This window comes from Penicillium digitatum, chromosome 5, assembly GCF_016767815.1.
Source record: "Penicillium digitatum chromosome 5, complete sequence".
Classification (NCBI taxonomy): Eukaryota; Fungi; Ascomycota; class Eurotiomycetes; order Eurotiales; family Aspergillaceae; genus Penicillium; species Penicillium digitatum.
In genome coordinates, this window is record NC_089388.1 from 1,816,541 (window position 1) to 1,832,250 (window position 15,710).

Below are 15,710 nucleotides of genomic sequence, written 5' to 3' on the forward strand. Positions count from 1 at the left end.
AGATTGTGCGGGCGTCGGTGGCCCTAAACCTATTTTGGAAGTGGGTGCTGGGAATGCGGTGGCAGAAAATCTGAGCAAAGGAGCGTCAGATGTCGCTCTCTGATCTTCCCAGTCTGTACCTTGATATCCCCATCTTTCCAACCTAGTCTTTTCTTCGGTCCTTTAGAACGCTAGAAATGCCGTCTATTCTACACTCGGGTCCGTCCTCGGCCATGCGAAAGCAGGCCACGACCATTCCCCTTCGCGTCAACTCTGCACAGTCCGTGGCTTCCGTTCAGACATGTAGTTCATTTTCCACATTATGTCCTCAGGCGAGGTTGAAAGCTTCACGTAAGTTACAATTTTTTTCAGCCTCATCTTGATCTCTGGGCTATTTAGGAACTACAAGAGCAAAGCCGAACCCTCGGGTATTGCATTATCTTGTAACCAACAGAGAACAGAGAAGAGAGACAGAAAAAAAAAAAACACGCATCTATGCCGTGTTGGTTTCGATTCAAAAAAAAAGGATTAGAGCACACATCTAATTTTTTTCTTCTTTCAGATCGTCCTCAATTCTCTCTCCCTACTCTTCCTACCCGCCAAAGCCGTACCTTCATTGCTCATCTTGGCCGTCAAGCGCAAGCCTTGAAACAACAATCTACCACTCCATCGGCGACCCCATCCCCAGCCAAATCAGACAAGAAATCTAGTCCGACCCTGCAGCTCACCAACCTTCCCTATTTTGTCCGTCGCACTGCCTCCAACCAGCTTCCTGTCTATGTCGTCACAAAGGCCGGCGGCACCAAACAACTCACCAAGCTCCAGAAAACCGAAGGCGATCTGGACGCGCTCCGTAACGACCTAGCTTCTGCCCTGGGTGTTGTTGACGGAAACAAACCCAACCCGGATGTTACTCTTAACCGACTCACTGGCCACATCATTGTAAAGGTATGTTCGCTATTGCGGTACAACAAACTTCTCACGCGACAGAAACTGACATCTCAACATAGGGCTGGCGCAAACCCGAGATTCTGAACTTCCTCCAGGAGCGCAGATTCTAAAAGCTTTCTTCTCTAATACCTCAATCTCATCTCACACGCTCGCGATTGAAGAGCTCATTGGAATCATTCGAATGGCTCAAGATTTACCCCCCAAAAAGCATCAACATGTCCAATTGCGAGGGGGGTATGCTAAAAACATACTTATCGGAGAGAGCAAGAATCATATCACGTCGAAAGAAAGGGAGGAGAAAGAAAGAAACAATGCTCCCGATGGTCTCTGATGTGGATGGGTAAAACCTTTCTCTTTGATCTCTCTCTCCTCTTCCCTCTCGGTGCATACAATAATCTCGTTGCGGGATGGTTTTTCTTCTCCCTTTTTAACCCTCTTCCTTTGGTGTTTGAGTCTTATCTATCCGGTCGTGTCTGCTGGCGTCCACTTGCTTTTCTTCTCGTGTTCTCTTGCTTTTCTCTCCACCTGTAACATTTCCGATCTGTACATTTTCGACGACTCGATGGGTGCTAGTGCCTTTATATTCAATGACCACATTTCCATTCAGGCATGCAGAAACATGTAACAGCGCGAGTGTGTTTGCTCCTGTCCGCCAATGGAAAGTATGCCAATGTAGGCCACAGGCTGAAGATGAAATTGAGGGCCTCTGCTGTCATCTGCTTTTTCTGCTAGATGCTTCGATGTAGCCGAGCTCAACTAAAAAATCTGTGGTACGCCATTATTTTGACAAATACGAATTTAAATGGAAGCAATGGTCAACTAGTCATGATGCAAGTATCTCTCGATTTGCGTCGAGGGTGTTTTAAACATTGTACACCGAAGCAGAACATAACGCTATCTCACGAGAACAAAAGCAAAATCCCAATCGCCCACCAGCGCCCAAAAGTTAATAATAGAAAGACTGACAGTCGACATGAGTACAAATGACATGAGAGAAAATCAAGATTGTCGTATATGCTAAGTGGGAGAGGATCCGATTCCTCCCAGGCGGGACTGGTCCGAAACCAACCTGTCACCAGCGCATTGGAGCTCCATGCAGACATCATTTACTCCGCCAACCGAGCATATGTGAGGAGCTGGCGAACAACGCCGCCATCGATGTTGGGGAGGAGCAGTGCACCTAGCAGGCTTTCTTTTCTGGGGAGGATTCCGGATGGGATGTTGAGAGGGGAGGTGTTGTCAACTTGCTTTGATTTTTCGGCAAGTCGGCGTAGAATTCCCAGTCCTCGGTTGACAATCGAGCTGAAAGCATATGCGTCGGCTTCGGCCTGGCTTCTTTGTCGCATGTTGATTTGTGGGATGCGTTCTGTGCACAGTGCGCAGGAAAGTCGTAGGAGATGGACGGCAAACCCGTCGACCGACTCAAGCCATGTTTTGGCCAGAGAGCCGTCGGCGAATGTGGTGAGGACATCGGCCGACAAAAGACCTTGCATCAAAAACACTTTGCGTGTATCTACAACAGCCATGGGCTTTTTGTCGGGGACGCAGGAGATGGCGAGGCCAAACGCGCGGGTTAACAACTCCGGCTGGGCCGGTGCAGACCCATCGCCAGAGAAGATGGCTTTGAAGAAAGTTCGGTTCGGGTCATCTCTAGCCAACATTTTGGCAAGTCCGTCAACAGCAGCTGGGGTGTATCTATCCACCGAAGAGTTGAATGTAGTGAACATCACTTTTCCGGAGGGTGATGTGGGTTCAGGCTCTGGCGAGAACGCCAACAGGAAAACCAACATATTCAGTGCCTCGTCCTTGCCGGGGATTTGAACAACATGCGCCAAGTTACTCAGCAAGATCACTGCATCCTTCATAAAGTCCAACGTGTTATGGCTTGTCCGCAGGAACATCTTGCGAGTTCCCATGTAATGGAAGACGGATGAAAACAACTGAGCGACGGGAGGGATACCAAGAGGTAAGAAATTCGTCTCGCTGAACGAAAAATTGCGCAGGATGGTGGTGATACAGATAAGTCGATCGACGGCCCGGTCTAGTTCGTACTCAATACTTCCAAATTCGGGAACATCTGCAAGCGATGTGTTCTCAGACTGACAGTCCCGTGTGACTTCGTCATAGGAACGCAGAATCATAGTATCTGACTCCTCCAAGCTGTGCTCAGCTAGAAAGTCGGCCTGGTCTTCAGCACAGTCGATCAGGCTCTCTACCAAGTCATCGCAATTCTCCAATGATATCTGAACAGATGGTTCACCAGAAAGCGTTGTCAGGGTATCCAAGGCAACCCGGATCTCAGCGTAAATCCCAGACTTGAGTGCCATTGTCAGCGCGTGAATATCAACAACACCTAGTTCTGCAAAGCCTGGCACGTCTGGCTTTAGCCTCGAGAGATCCTCGCCGATCTGGTACATCTCATCAACGGCAATAGGCCCGTGGAAACGGCTTCCTCTCAGAACCATGGGTTTGTATGTTTCCTCAATAGGTCGCTTTACTAGCTGCTCTGGCTTTTGTTCTTGTTGTATCGGCTGCGGTTGACCGGGAACAGGCGTAACGCCCTTCACAGATTGCGGAGAAGGAGCTGCGAATTGTCCGACCGCAGCTTCAGTAGGTGGGACCGGTGGCTGCGAACCCCTCGAGATGCTTTGCCGATTTCCGGCCTGGGCTGGCCTGCTGAGGCTTCGGGCGTGCGTCGGCGTGGCGAATCCATTCATAGAGTTCCCTGGGGTATTATTGTGAGCTGGCGTGTTATTCTGAGGAGACTGTGCCATTGTCTGAGCTTGCTCAAAGCCTGGGTTAGGCTTCACAGAAGGGGACTGGAATTGACTAGGCGGCCGCGGTATCCCGCTTTGCTGTTGATGCTGCTGCTGCTGCTGCTGCTGTTGCTGCTGCATGTGGTCCGCCATTTGTTTTTGTTGCGAGCTAATGAAAGCTTGTTCGTAAGGAGCCAAGTTCCTTGAGTGGTGGGCTTGAATCTCCTGGGCTGCCATAGGGTATTGCATCTGAGGAAATTGCAGCTGATGTGCAACTACTGGCCACATGTTTGTTGCTGTAACCTTTTTCGATCCCCCCATCTTCATCACCGTGGCATAGAGATGAACGAGGTTGATCGGACGACCACTGACAATAGGATTTGGATCCATAGGAAGATTCTGGCTAACCATGAATTTTTGCAAAAGGCGCAAAAATCCTTCCGTATTGTTGGGTTTCGACAAATTTGACTGCATGTTCGGTGGCATCTGTCTCATTCCTCCCATGGGCTGCTGAGAATTGGCCATCTGGCTCATGCCTCCCGGAACCGGCCGTGCAGCCATTGCAGAATTTGGATTCATCCGTGTCTGTTGCTGAATGGCATGTAGCCGCTGTTGCTGACTTGCTAAAACTTGGTGGTAGCCTTGGGGTATCTGTTGCATGCCGTTGAACTGCGGCGCCTGCATTGAGGGTTGATGGGCTCCCGAGGTCATTCCACCAAATTGCTGCGCCTGCATAAAGTTGGCGTTCTGGGGCGTATTCACGCGGCTGCCGTGGTCCGACTGCGATGGAGACATGTGTGGTCCAGGGTGCGGGCCAGCAGGCGAGAAGGGGCTCGGTGAAGACGTTCCCAGGCGAGCGCTTTGTTGATCAAAGTCCTGCATAATGGGCGACTGAGTAACATTCGGAGAGGCTCCTTGTTGAAGATGCTGGTACGGCGTTGGGTGTTGTGAGAATTGCGGATTACCATTGGCCGGACCTTGATAACCTGGAAATGGCTGGTGAGGTGTCTGGGATCGCGACCCCGTCACACCACCCGGTGCTGGCCTTGGCGACATGGGCATGCCATCTTCTGGCCGCGCTCGCTTGGATGGAATCACTTGGTTTGGATTGTGGAATCCTGGGGAAGCGTTCCGCGGCACGCCATTGTTGAACATGCGCTGGAATTGGGATGGATCCTGGGAGGTCGGGGAGCCATGAAGGAAAGCAGCAGAGGGGTCTATAGTGGAGGGATGAAAAGCGCCATTATCCTGGCCAGGAATATTCGAGGTATCGGCAAGCCAGGCATTCATGTCGAGCGGTTTTGCCAACCCATCTACCTAGACCGAGTCAGTATGTGAACATTGGCTCATGCATCATATTGCTATCATGTGCGAAGATATCATATAGAAATGAAGCAAGTATGAGGTTTTTTTTAGCCCAACAATGGACGATTATATGGACGCGTCGGGGGAGGAGATGTTTGGAGTCGCGCCCAGACCCGGTCGCGACATGAGTCAAAGAGAAGGTGGGGAGGGAAGGTGGCAACCATCAAGAATATTGGAGATAATGTTGGGGGGAAGGAGGGGAAGGAATGAGGTACATACCGATAAGGCTGGAGTGACTTAAATTCCGCTTTTCACACGGATGACTGAAGCCGGGTCCCGGAATAGGCAGATGGGGGATATGAAGGGGACAGAGGTTGGCCAGGTGTGGTCACGTGGTGTGGAAACCTAAGGCAACAAACCACCTGGGCACGGTGGACGACGGGAGGCAAAGGCGTGTGAAGATGATTTGGGGGAGAGGGGAAAGGGTCAGAGGCTGGGGTAGATTAAAATGTTAGCAAATCATAGACAAGGGAAAATCACTCTTGATCCTTAAAGGAGGCAAGATATAATAATGAAAGCTCCTCCAGAAACCACGGACATACAACATATGTCGGTTACAGAACATGGACAAAAAGAAGTGCGTGGCGACAACCAAATGTAATCAATACAAATGTAAAATAACAGAACCCCCAACCCCCCCCCCCCCCCCCCCCTCCCCAAAAAAAAAAAGCAAACGGAGCCATCATAAGAAACAGATTGACATACTTACCGATTCGCAAGATCCGTTCAGTTAGGGATGAAAGGGGAAGTGGAGAGAGGAGAAGGGAAAATTACTGACAGGTCAGAGCTTTCGTAGGTAAACCTCCCCAAGGCCTGTTCTGGTTACTTGTGTTACTAGGTTAGTCTCTCTTTTCTTTTTAGTCAGTTCTTTTTTTTTTCGTGCGCTTTGCTTCGTCTTTTGCATTTGTCTCTCTCTTCTTTTTCGGTTCCATTTTTCTTCCTTGTGTTAGTCTGGATTTCCCATTGGTTTTGATATTTCGTTCCGGGTGTTCTCGTTCCGGGTGTTGGCCAGCCTCAATCGGCATATGAAAGAGACTGGCCACACTCAGGGGAGGATAATGGGAAAGGTTATGGAACAGAGAAGATCTGAAGGATATCTCGTTCTGTGAGAAAATTTCCATTAAACCCCCAGCTTCCCCTCGGATTTCGTAAATCACCCAATGATGATCCATTCCAACCGTCAGACCAAGTCAGGTTAGATCATATACTCCAACCCCGATGTGGCCTGAGGTTAGTAGCCACTCGGTGATACATTCCAAAGGATAATTTTTATCATGGAAAAATATAGAGTCTTTCAAGTCAAAGATCTCGGGGACAGGGAAAAAAGAAAGAATAGAAAGAGAGAAAAAAAAAATAAAATGATCTAGAGCCGTGACGGGGACCAACAGGCGGTACTCCATATATAAAGCTCGGGCTAGCGTCTGGTAATCTTGTCGATGCGCGCCCAATCCTCCGAAGTCACCAAAATTTCGAGGTCAACAACTAAGGAGTGGCTTGGCCTAGTGAACCCCGTGCAAGGATCCGACTAGATCCGTGTGGGAAATCATGACGGCTTTGGTGCCTGTCCCACCTACCGTGCCCCAGCCTACTCCACCGCTACAAATGATTGGATCAACGTTTCTTCATTTCCCTTCTGTAGGGCTTGGAGGGGGGCAGCTTGAGGTCTTAGCTAACCCAAATGGCAAGGATGCTCTTAACTGTCTCGGTGGTCCATCTCGGTGGTCCAGTATGATATTCCCCCGACTTGAACATGATCCGGTGTCTAAACGGGCAATAGGCTACGTCCATCTACAGGTCACTGGATGAAACAAACTCTCCTAGGTAAATCAACTTTAGATCCTCGTCATTGGCTCCAGGGCTACATATTCCGCGACAGCCGCTAGTGTCTGACCATAGGTGTGGATTGAGACACTCACCTAGACAAGATTGGTGTATATTTGGTGCTCCGTACCTGGGCAAGCGACTGGGAGAATGATAACCAGAGCTATCAAGACTTTCCAAGGTTCTGTGTAATGTCAGTTTTGAGTGAGATTATTGCATTCATCTGTTTCAAGTTCACGGGCGCTTGGTTTGGTAGTGTTATCGTATCGCCAATTGCCACAATCTTTTAATTTTGAAATGACAAAGTAAACCACATGTACACCATAGCGTAGAAAATAATCAACCGTAGGATTTGTAATATCATCTCTCACAGCACTAAACATTTGGGGACTACATCTTCCAACTGAACTGTTGGCAAGATCACTGCTTGACATCACGTGATGGATAAGCTTCCCAGCCCATAGCATCGAAAGCTCCAGATGGCTAAACTCCCGAGCCCTTCACACAGCGCGTCATTCACCACCCATCAAAGGACATCACATTTTCCTTTCATTTCCAGTTGATAGATATAATATCCCTCCTAATCTTGCTCACTGCCCAAAGTATCCACCATGGGAGACGTTGCCGTGGAGAACCCGGCGAACAACGTCACGCCTCTCACCAAGCCAGGTGCGCTTGACGCCCTCGCTAACCTGGATTCCCTGGATGGCACAGGGGCGGATGGAAACGATGAATATGCTACCCTCAAGAGGCTACAGAGGCATCTCGAGTATGTCTGATCATGTTGGTTGGATGGAGAGATCTGTACTGACATCGAACATAGGTATATCCAACTCCAGGAGGAATACATCAAGGATGAGCAGAGGTATGCATGATGGATTCTGTCATTGACCATTTGCATCGGTGACTGACTATCATGGTTTGATGCAGGAGCTTGAAGAGAGAACTGGTTCGGGCACAAGAAGAGATCAAGCGCATACAGAGTGTGCCACTGGTCATCGGACAGTTTATGGAGGCAATCGATCAAAAGTATGCATTTTCATGCCTGGTCTCTTAAGTGAGAGGGTCTTTTTGCTAACTCATGGATCTAGCACTGGGATTGTGCAAAGCTCGACTGGTTCTAATTACGTCGTCCGTATCCTCTCCACCCTCGACCGCGAGAAGCTGAAGCCCTCATCCTCGGTCGCCCTTCACCGCCACTCCAATGCCCTTGTCGATATTCTTCCTCCCGAGGCTGACTCCTCCATCGCGATGCTGGGTGAGAACGAGAAGCCCGATGTGACATATGCAGATGTCGGTGGCTTGGATATGCAGAAACAGGAGATTCGGGAGGCTGTCGAGCTGCCTTTGACGCATTTCGAACTTTACAAACAAATTGGTGAGTCGTGATGGAGACTGATTACCGTTAGTGGGATTCCTAACCATTTGCAGGTATTGACCCTCCCCGTGGCGTCTTGCTGTACGGCCCTCCCGGAACCGGAAAGACCATGCTGGTGAAAGCCGTGGCCAACAGCACAACAGCCAGCTTCATTCGTGTCAATGGATCAGAGTTTGTACAGAAGTATCTAGGAGAGGGACCTCGTATGGTCCGTGACGTGTTCCGGATGGCTCGTGAGAACTCCCCAGCCATTATCTTCATTGATGAAATCGATGCGATCGCCACGAAGCGTTTCGATGCCCAGACTGGTGCCGATCGTGAAGTTCAGCGTATCCTGCTGGAGTTGCTGAACCAGATGGACGGTTTCGAACAAACCAGCAACGTCAAGGTCATCATGGCCACCAACCGAGCCGACACCCTGGACCCGGCTTTGCTGCGTCCTGGTCGTCTGGACCGAAAGATTGAATTCCCGAACCTGCGGGATCGACGTGAGCGCCGATTGATCTTCACAACTATCGCGGCAAGGATGTCACTCTCCCCCGAGGTCGACCTCGACGCCCTGATCGTGCGCAACGACCCCTTGTCTGGTGCTGTTATTGCTGCTATCATGCAGGAGGCCGGCCTTCGGGCTGTCCGCAAGAACCGTTACAATATTATCCAATCGGACCTGGAAGATGCGTATGCCGTCCAGGTCAAGACTGGACAGGATGATGACCGGTACGTGTCCTGGTTGCTTTGGGGGGGTTTGAATATCACTAACTGGTTTCTTGCAGTCCCGCCTTCTACCGGTAAATGCCTGAGTCTTTCCGGAACGTGGGTATGGGTGACAAAAGCTTGGTCTCCCTCACCAGTTGTATTATCCATAATATGCAGGCGCCATGAGTCACAGTGTTTGGATGATGTGTTGATCCTATACTCTCCGTTCAATCTTTTAGATTGTAGATGTAGATTGTGGATTGGCTGGCAGCACGCTGCCTGTATACCACTGGAATATGCGTGTTGTGTCAATGTTTCCTAGATACATTTAGATCTGTTTACCTGCTCTTATTGGGTGAAATCACCGGTAGGGTTTCAGTGACATGTACTATCGCTTCATGGACGCTGGTGGGTCGGTGAACAAAAGCACGTCACATTGTACATCCTCGAGAATCTATCCACGGCACCCACTCATGTGAATCAATGAAACTCAGATACCCAACGATCTCACACAGAAAATAAGGCTATCCTCGAAAGAAATTGTACGGTTAGAGACATAGGTCTCTCACAGCACCCCTAGTCGGTCCATTTGCCATACTTGTAGATCGTTGTGACACGAGCAAAGCAAAAGTCAAACTAGCAAGAAATCCCGTACCCATAAGCTGATCTTTTCTCGCCATTCTAGGTTTGAAGTTGCAACTGATACTTACATGGAGGTCCATGGAAAGTACACTCTGGCATCCATGTGCATGTTGGTTACCGATGGTGTCACAGTTCTCGAGACGTATGGTAGGAGAAGTGTACATTCATTTCTAGCATGTTGTAGTATGAGGTGATATCTTATTAAACTCTCCACTCTTTTTTTTAATTTTCTCCCTTATACAGCTATCGACAGATACATCTTCATTATGTCGATACTAGCCTGTTTTAGTCTTCGGAACCAGAATGCCTTCGTACTACACGCTTGTATCGATCCTGCTGGCCCTACTGGTGGTGATGGTTGGGATTCGTAGTCTGGCGGAAACCGACTGGGATGCGGGAAGCGGTTTAGGTATGGCTTCCCCTTTCTCGGATTATGTGTTTTCGTCACACCCTCATTCTTGGTTCATCAGAAGAGAGGTCGACTGACAAATTCATTGCGTAAACAGCTGCCCAGCTTGTTTCGGCCGTTATTACCCTCGCTCAAATCTGAATAGTGTCAGGATCAAAATTCTGTCTACTGCGATTGCAAATGGAGGTGCTACTTGGATAAGGAGGGAGGGCGCCGGGGAGAAGAGAGAGAGAGAGAGAGAGAGAGAGAGAGAGAGAGAGAGAGAGAGAGAGAGATCTTTGAACATGTGGAATTGGGTACGTCCTCGGGAGCATCGAAAGAGAAACCGAACAATTTCTTGTTGTGATTTTTTTAAACAAAATTTAACAGACTGGTTTCTGCTTCTCTAGCCATCCGACCGAGGTTGTATGTTATAGTGAAAATAGTAACATGAATATGCCATTCCAGCTTGACGTAGTTGCTTTTGCTGATTTCTGAGTATAGGATGCTTCCGGTGCAAGGTTATAGAACTTCCCGAGATCAGATCGGATTTTCTGCGACTGAGAGCAATTTCTGGGTGTTGTCGGTATACAATGTGAAAGTGAAGAAATACAATGTCTATTACCATCTCAACTGTTCCAAGAACCGAGAGTGATCATCTACTTACAGGACTTTGGTTCAGTCAACAAAACAATTTGGATTTGGTGAAGCGCTCCCCACGACACCCAGGGCGCAAGATAATTTTTTTTTTTTGGAATCAAGATGGCCAGTGTTCATCATGTACTGTGGCTAGGGTTACCTCCACGGCTAGAGCTTCTCGTAGGTCGAGTCACTGCTTGATCCAGAAACAATTTCGGGGTTCAGACTGGCATCATATTTTAAAGGGTCAGTTGAATCTGCTTTCGCAAAGGCGAAAGTGTTGCTTATTGCTTTGTCTCGGTAAATGAAGAGGTGCGATAGTTTAGATAGATGAATTACAAACCAACACTAGGCTTTTTAGATGAAATCCCCCGCTCGATGAGAAAAAGTGGAATTTGACGTGGCAAAAGAATCTTCATTTTGTTCGTGACTTGAATGAGAATGTGGACGCAAGAATAAATAGTAAAACGCCAGAGCAGCACGAAGTACGCGAAGATCATGTGGTTCGCTTGAACAACCCTCAGCCCTCCTATTCTCCCACCCGGAGTCTTTGATTGTCATTCAACCTACTGGACTGTCTCAAATACTAACGATGCAACTCAAACTTGCGTCAGATGGACATCGTAACATCATCAAGGACTTCTTCCCTGATGTTGAAAGGCATGCGGCAATCTGCCAGGACCTCCATGAGAACCTGAAACTTCCATGCCAGGAGCAGCGGACTTCAACGGCCATAGCAGACCTGCTAGAAGCTTTCGGCTTTGAAGCTAAGCGTGGAACAGGAGGCTGTGGGATGGTTCACATTCTCCGTGATGGCTTGGGACAAAATGTCCTCCTGCGCTCTGAGCCTGATGCATTGCCTATGACGGAAAAAACAGGCTTGCCCGACGCTAAAAAGAGTTGAGAAAGTCGATGCTGATGGTATCAAAATAAGGTGGCATACATGCCTGCGCCCGCCACATGACCTGCTTGCTTGGGGTGGCAGCGCTGCTGCATGAGGCCAAGAAGTTCTGGTTCGGCACTGTGATCATCTTATGTCAACCAAACGAGGAACGGCTGCTAGGCGCTAAAGCAATGGCTGATGACGGGCTACTCAGCAAAATACCCTTCCCTAGCGTCTGCTTAGCACAACACTGCGTTCCGACCCAAAGCGGATCTATTGCAATGAAACCCGGCCGCGTTCTTGGCTATCTGGACTTGCTGGATATCCGTGTACATGGCCACGGCGCACATGTCGCTACCTCCCAGCTAGGGATAGATCCAATCATGCTGGCTGTGAGCATTCTCACACGTCTACAGATCATTGTGGGCCATAAAATGGCTCCCAAGGGGCCTATTGTGATAGGCTACGGCAAAATAGGCTACGGAACATTTCATGCTGGTGCTGATGCCAGCATTATCCCAGAGTATGCCGACTTTTAGGGTGATGTGCACACATTCCTGGAAAGCACCCAGAAACTTGCGAAGTCCGTAGTGGAGCGCAATATACGACAAGAGCGTGAAGTTTACGGATCCCCGATAGCTCCCCGTACTGTGACTACGATTAGCAGCCCAGCTATTGATAAAGATGATGTGGCAACACGCCGATTCTCTCGGGTGCTAGAATCGCATTATGGAAAAGAATCCTCCATTGTAATTCAGGTGATTCTACCAGATATCGTCGCGGATGATTTCGTGCTTCTCTCACTTCCTCCCCATATGAGTACTGGAACTTTGGCGTGGCAGACCCACAGACATGGGAGAAGACAAGTTGCAAGATTTGCCTCCAACCTACAGTGCTATCTATGCGCCGGCAAGCATATTTCTTGAGATTCTTTGAAAACACTTGACTGCACCTCACATAGCCGGGAAAACGAAAAGAAATGGCATTTAGTGTGCCAGAGAGGAAAGAGACCGAATATTCCACCTCCATTCCATCTTTCCTAGGGTTTTTTTTTAGCTTGGTTCATAGAATATCTCTAGGATACTTCCTATGTGCTCGACAAGAGAACCGATCAAAGGACGTAGACAGATTGAGCAGGTGGAGTTTTTAATTCAATCATGTTCAACCCCAGGCGTGCTCCGTGGAGGTACCTTATATCCCCAGAATAGGTCGATCATTTACCTGCATAGGTAATCAATCAGTTCGCCCGGGCGCCTCCGGGACCGGGGGTGTAAATAGTTAGTCAGCATCAACCCAGAGGGTGTGCATGGATCATTTAGACCTCAGGACACCACGGAGAAGTATTGAAGGCCTTGGTGCCTACACAAGCTATCAAGCAGTCCATAAACAAAGACTAAGATGTATGCAGCACGATTATTCTATCAAACTTCGCAGCAAGGCAGCCTTTGAGCATTCGGAAGGGCACGGGCTCCCAGTGGCACTGTGTGGAGTATTTCTTTGGGGATGGATTTGGTCTCCGGGCTAGATGGATTGCAGAGACACATGCTTCAACCCCTTGAAACTCCGTACATATCCAAATCTTTATGGCGTATCACAGCCGGGCACGATCCCTTGCTGTAGAACAATTACATCTGAGCGTAGCCTTTTGCCACATCAACTATCCTGCAGCCGCCAGGCACGCCGGGAGGGGTGTCTTCCGACCAGTCCGATCATGGCGCTTCACCACGCCCAGGCACCAGCCCAAAGCACTTCCCCTGCTGAGGCTAAATCTTGGACGGAACATAGTACAGAGGATAAAGAGTAATTCAGTGAGAAATTAGCCCGAAGAAACAAGAAATGAATGTATACGTCAGGAACTGGAATGTCCCGGTAGCCTGAGAACCCCATGTCATGAGTCCATCGCCCAAAGGGGGTTAGTGTGACCCTCCCGCTTCCGTCATCGTCTCTCCAGCCTCCACTCCATTTACTCTTATCTCTTCTCTCCTTCCGGGATTCCTTCTTACAAGTCATTCTCTTCCCTGAAACCATCTACAACTTTCTTTCCTCATCGTGAATGATGAAGTCATTCACTCTCCTAACCGCTTCGGCGCTGTTGGGCAGTGCTGCCGCCGAGGTTCATAGGCTCAAGCTCAACAAGGTCCCTCTGTCTGAGCAACTGGTATGATCGTCGCTATTGCCCTAAGAATACTTCAGAAATTGACCCATTGATAGAACACACATAACATCGATGCTCACTTGCACAACCTGGGTCAGAAGTACATGGGCATTCGTCCCGAGAAGCACCAGGACCTGTTCCATGACACTTCCCTAAACCCTGCTAGTGGCCATGACGTGCTTGTTGATAACTTCCTGAATGCTCAGTGTAAGATGTCAACACAGAAGAGTTATTTCCCGAGCAATTACGCTGACCATGCTAGACTTCTCCGAGATCACGATCGGTACCCCTCCCCAGACCTTCAAGGTTGTCCTTGATACCGGTAGCTCCAACCTGTGGGTTCCTTCTTCGCAGTGCAGCTCTATTGCCTGCTTCCTTCACAGCAAGTATGACTCGTCTTCGTCGAGCACCTATCAGAAGAATGGCACCGACTTCGAGATTCGCTATGGATCTGGCAGCCTGAGTGGCTTCGTCTCTAGGGACACCCTCCAAATTGGTGACCTGAAGGTTGAAGGACAGGACTTCGCGGAAGCTACCAACGAGCCTGGTTTGGCGTTTGCCTTCGGTCGCTTTGATGGTATTCTCGGCCTTGGCTATGATACCATCTCTGTGAACAAGATGGTCCCTCCCTTCTATCAAATGATCAAACAGAAGCTCGTGGATGAGCCTGTGTTTGCTTTCTACCTTGGCGATGCTAACAAGGATGGCGATAACTCTGTGGCCACCTTCGGTGGTATCGATGAGAGCCACTACACTGGCGAGCTGATCAAGATCCCTGTCCGTCGCAAGGCGTACTGGGAGGTTGAGCTCAACTCCATTGCCCTTGGCAATAACGTAGCCGAACTTGACGACACCGGTGTCATTTTGGACACCGGTACCTCTCTCATCGCCCTGCCCTCCACCATGGCCGAGCTTTTGTAGGTTGATTTTTCACCTTGTCTCTGTACCTTCTTTGCTGACTCATTCCACAGGAATAAGGAGATTGGTGCCACCAAGGGCTTCACTGGTCAGTACAGTGTGGAGTGTGACAAGCGCGACTCGTTGCCCGATCTCACCTTCACACTGGGCGGCCACAACTTCACTATTGGCCCCCACGACTACATCCTGGAGGTCCAGGGCTCCTGCATCAGCAGCTTCATGGGCATGGACTTCCCTGAGCCTGTGGGTCCTCTGGCAATCTTGGGTGATGCCTTCCTGCGCCGCTGGTACAGTGTTTATGATGTCGGTAACAACGCCGTCGGTCTCGCCAAGGCCAAATAAGTGCCCAAATTCTCGATGGCTCCGTGAGCTGTGAATATCAAAGAACCAAATGACACCAAGAGATTGCTTCGTATATACATGTGGCTTCTGGGTTGAACGTATGGTTTCATAGCGCACTACATTCGCCTAGTGCTAAGGGTTTTTGTTTTTAACTGGCACAGCCCCATCGTGAGGCCTTTCGTTCGTTGGTACTGCAAATTGACATCTTTATTGGTTAAGATCTACTTATTACATTTGGATCTGTGGTTGAATAAGTCTTCCCTAACATTGGCCTCAGTATCTGCATTTTGAACTAGGTTCCTCGGCAGATTTTCGAAATGTAACAACTTGAGTGACAAACTGGCTGGAGCTTTTGCTTGGTTAGGTGCAGGCAAGCATCAAGCTACCGTCAAGTTTCTGAAATATATATGTAATCAGAGAAACAAAGTGGGATGTCACTACTATTACTCAGAATAAAATCAAAGTACTTAAGGACAACTTGATCAAGCCATTTTGTCAGACCATTCCATTCGGAAAAATAAAGATACTTCAACTCAAGTAGATCACACGTCATTCGGCAAGAGAAGATACCGGTTTTCAAGTACCGAGATGACATAAGCGGGAGTAGCTCCAGGTTTCAACCTGGATCGAGCGAGTCCCCGCACAACTTCAATGAGCTTCTCTTTTCTTTGATCGCAGCCTGCATTTATCTCTTTCAACCTTCTCCGTGTTCCTCAAACCCAAGCGACTTACTCTGCCTGGTGTGTGATTTGCCTCTGACCTCCGCGCCAGGTTGTGCTAGGCGCACGATTTTCTCT

The 15,710-nt window shown here is 49.0% G+C and overlaps 5 protein-coding genes across 5 annotated transcripts; 4 read left to right on the plus strand and 1 right to left on the minus strand.

The window, feature by feature from the left end:
- Positions 1-176: 176 nt before the first annotated feature.
- Positions 177-1,040, plus strand: Pdw03_1833 (mitochondrial 54S ribosomal protein mL49; the record flags this gene model as incomplete). The annotated part of the gene is made up of 3 exons (XM_014680941.1): positions 177-330; positions 542-927; positions 990-1,040. 3 exons carry the CDS (start codon positions 177-179, stop codon positions 1,038-1,040), a joined length of 591 nt encoding a protein of 196 aa, XP_014536427.1.
- A 996-nt stretch (positions 1,041-2,036) lies between these two features.
- Positions 2,037-5,616, minus strand: Pdw03_1834 (ARID/BRIGHT DNA-binding domain; the record flags this gene model as incomplete). Its single annotated transcript, XM_014680940.2, has 3 exons — positions 2,037-5,003; positions 5,271-5,287; positions 5,610-5,616. The coding sequence occupies 3 exons, from the start codon at positions 5,614-5,616 to the stop codon at positions 2,037-2,039; spliced, it is 2,991 nt and encodes a 996-aa protein (XP_014536426.2).
- A 1,867-nt stretch (positions 5,617-7,483) lies between these two features.
- Positions 7,484-10,138, plus strand: Pdw03_1835 (Proteasome regulatory particle subunit Rpt3, putative; the record flags this gene model as incomplete). The annotated part of the gene is made up of 9 exons (XM_014680939.2): positions 7,484-7,641; positions 7,696-7,737; positions 7,803-7,901; positions 7,964-8,250; positions 8,304-8,967; positions 9,024-9,038; positions 9,632-9,735; positions 9,878-9,997; positions 10,095-10,138. 9 exons carry the CDS (start codon positions 7,484-7,486, stop codon positions 10,136-10,138), a joined length of 1,533 nt encoding a protein of 510 aa, XP_014536425.2.
- Positions 10,139-11,207: 1,069 nt separating this feature from the next.
- On the plus strand, positions 11,208-12,037 carry Pdw03_1836 (Metal-dependent amidase/aminoacylase/carboxypeptidase; the record flags this gene model as incomplete). Its single annotated transcript, XM_066100011.1, has 2 exons — positions 11,208-11,514; positions 11,601-12,037. 2 exons carry the CDS (start codon positions 11,208-11,210, stop codon positions 12,035-12,037), a joined length of 744 nt encoding a protein of 247 aa, XP_065957738.1.
- Positions 12,038-13,554: 1,517 nt separating this feature from the next.
- Pdw03_1837 (Vacuolar protease A) lies at positions 13,555-14,913 on the plus strand (the record flags this gene model as incomplete). Its single annotated transcript, XM_014680936.2, has 4 exons — positions 13,555-13,656; positions 13,710-13,860; positions 13,916-14,570; positions 14,625-14,913. The coding sequence occupies 4 exons, from the start codon at positions 13,555-13,557 to the stop codon at positions 14,911-14,913; spliced, it is 1,197 nt and encodes a 398-aa protein (XP_014536422.2).
- Positions 14,914-15,710: the final 797 nt, after the last annotated feature.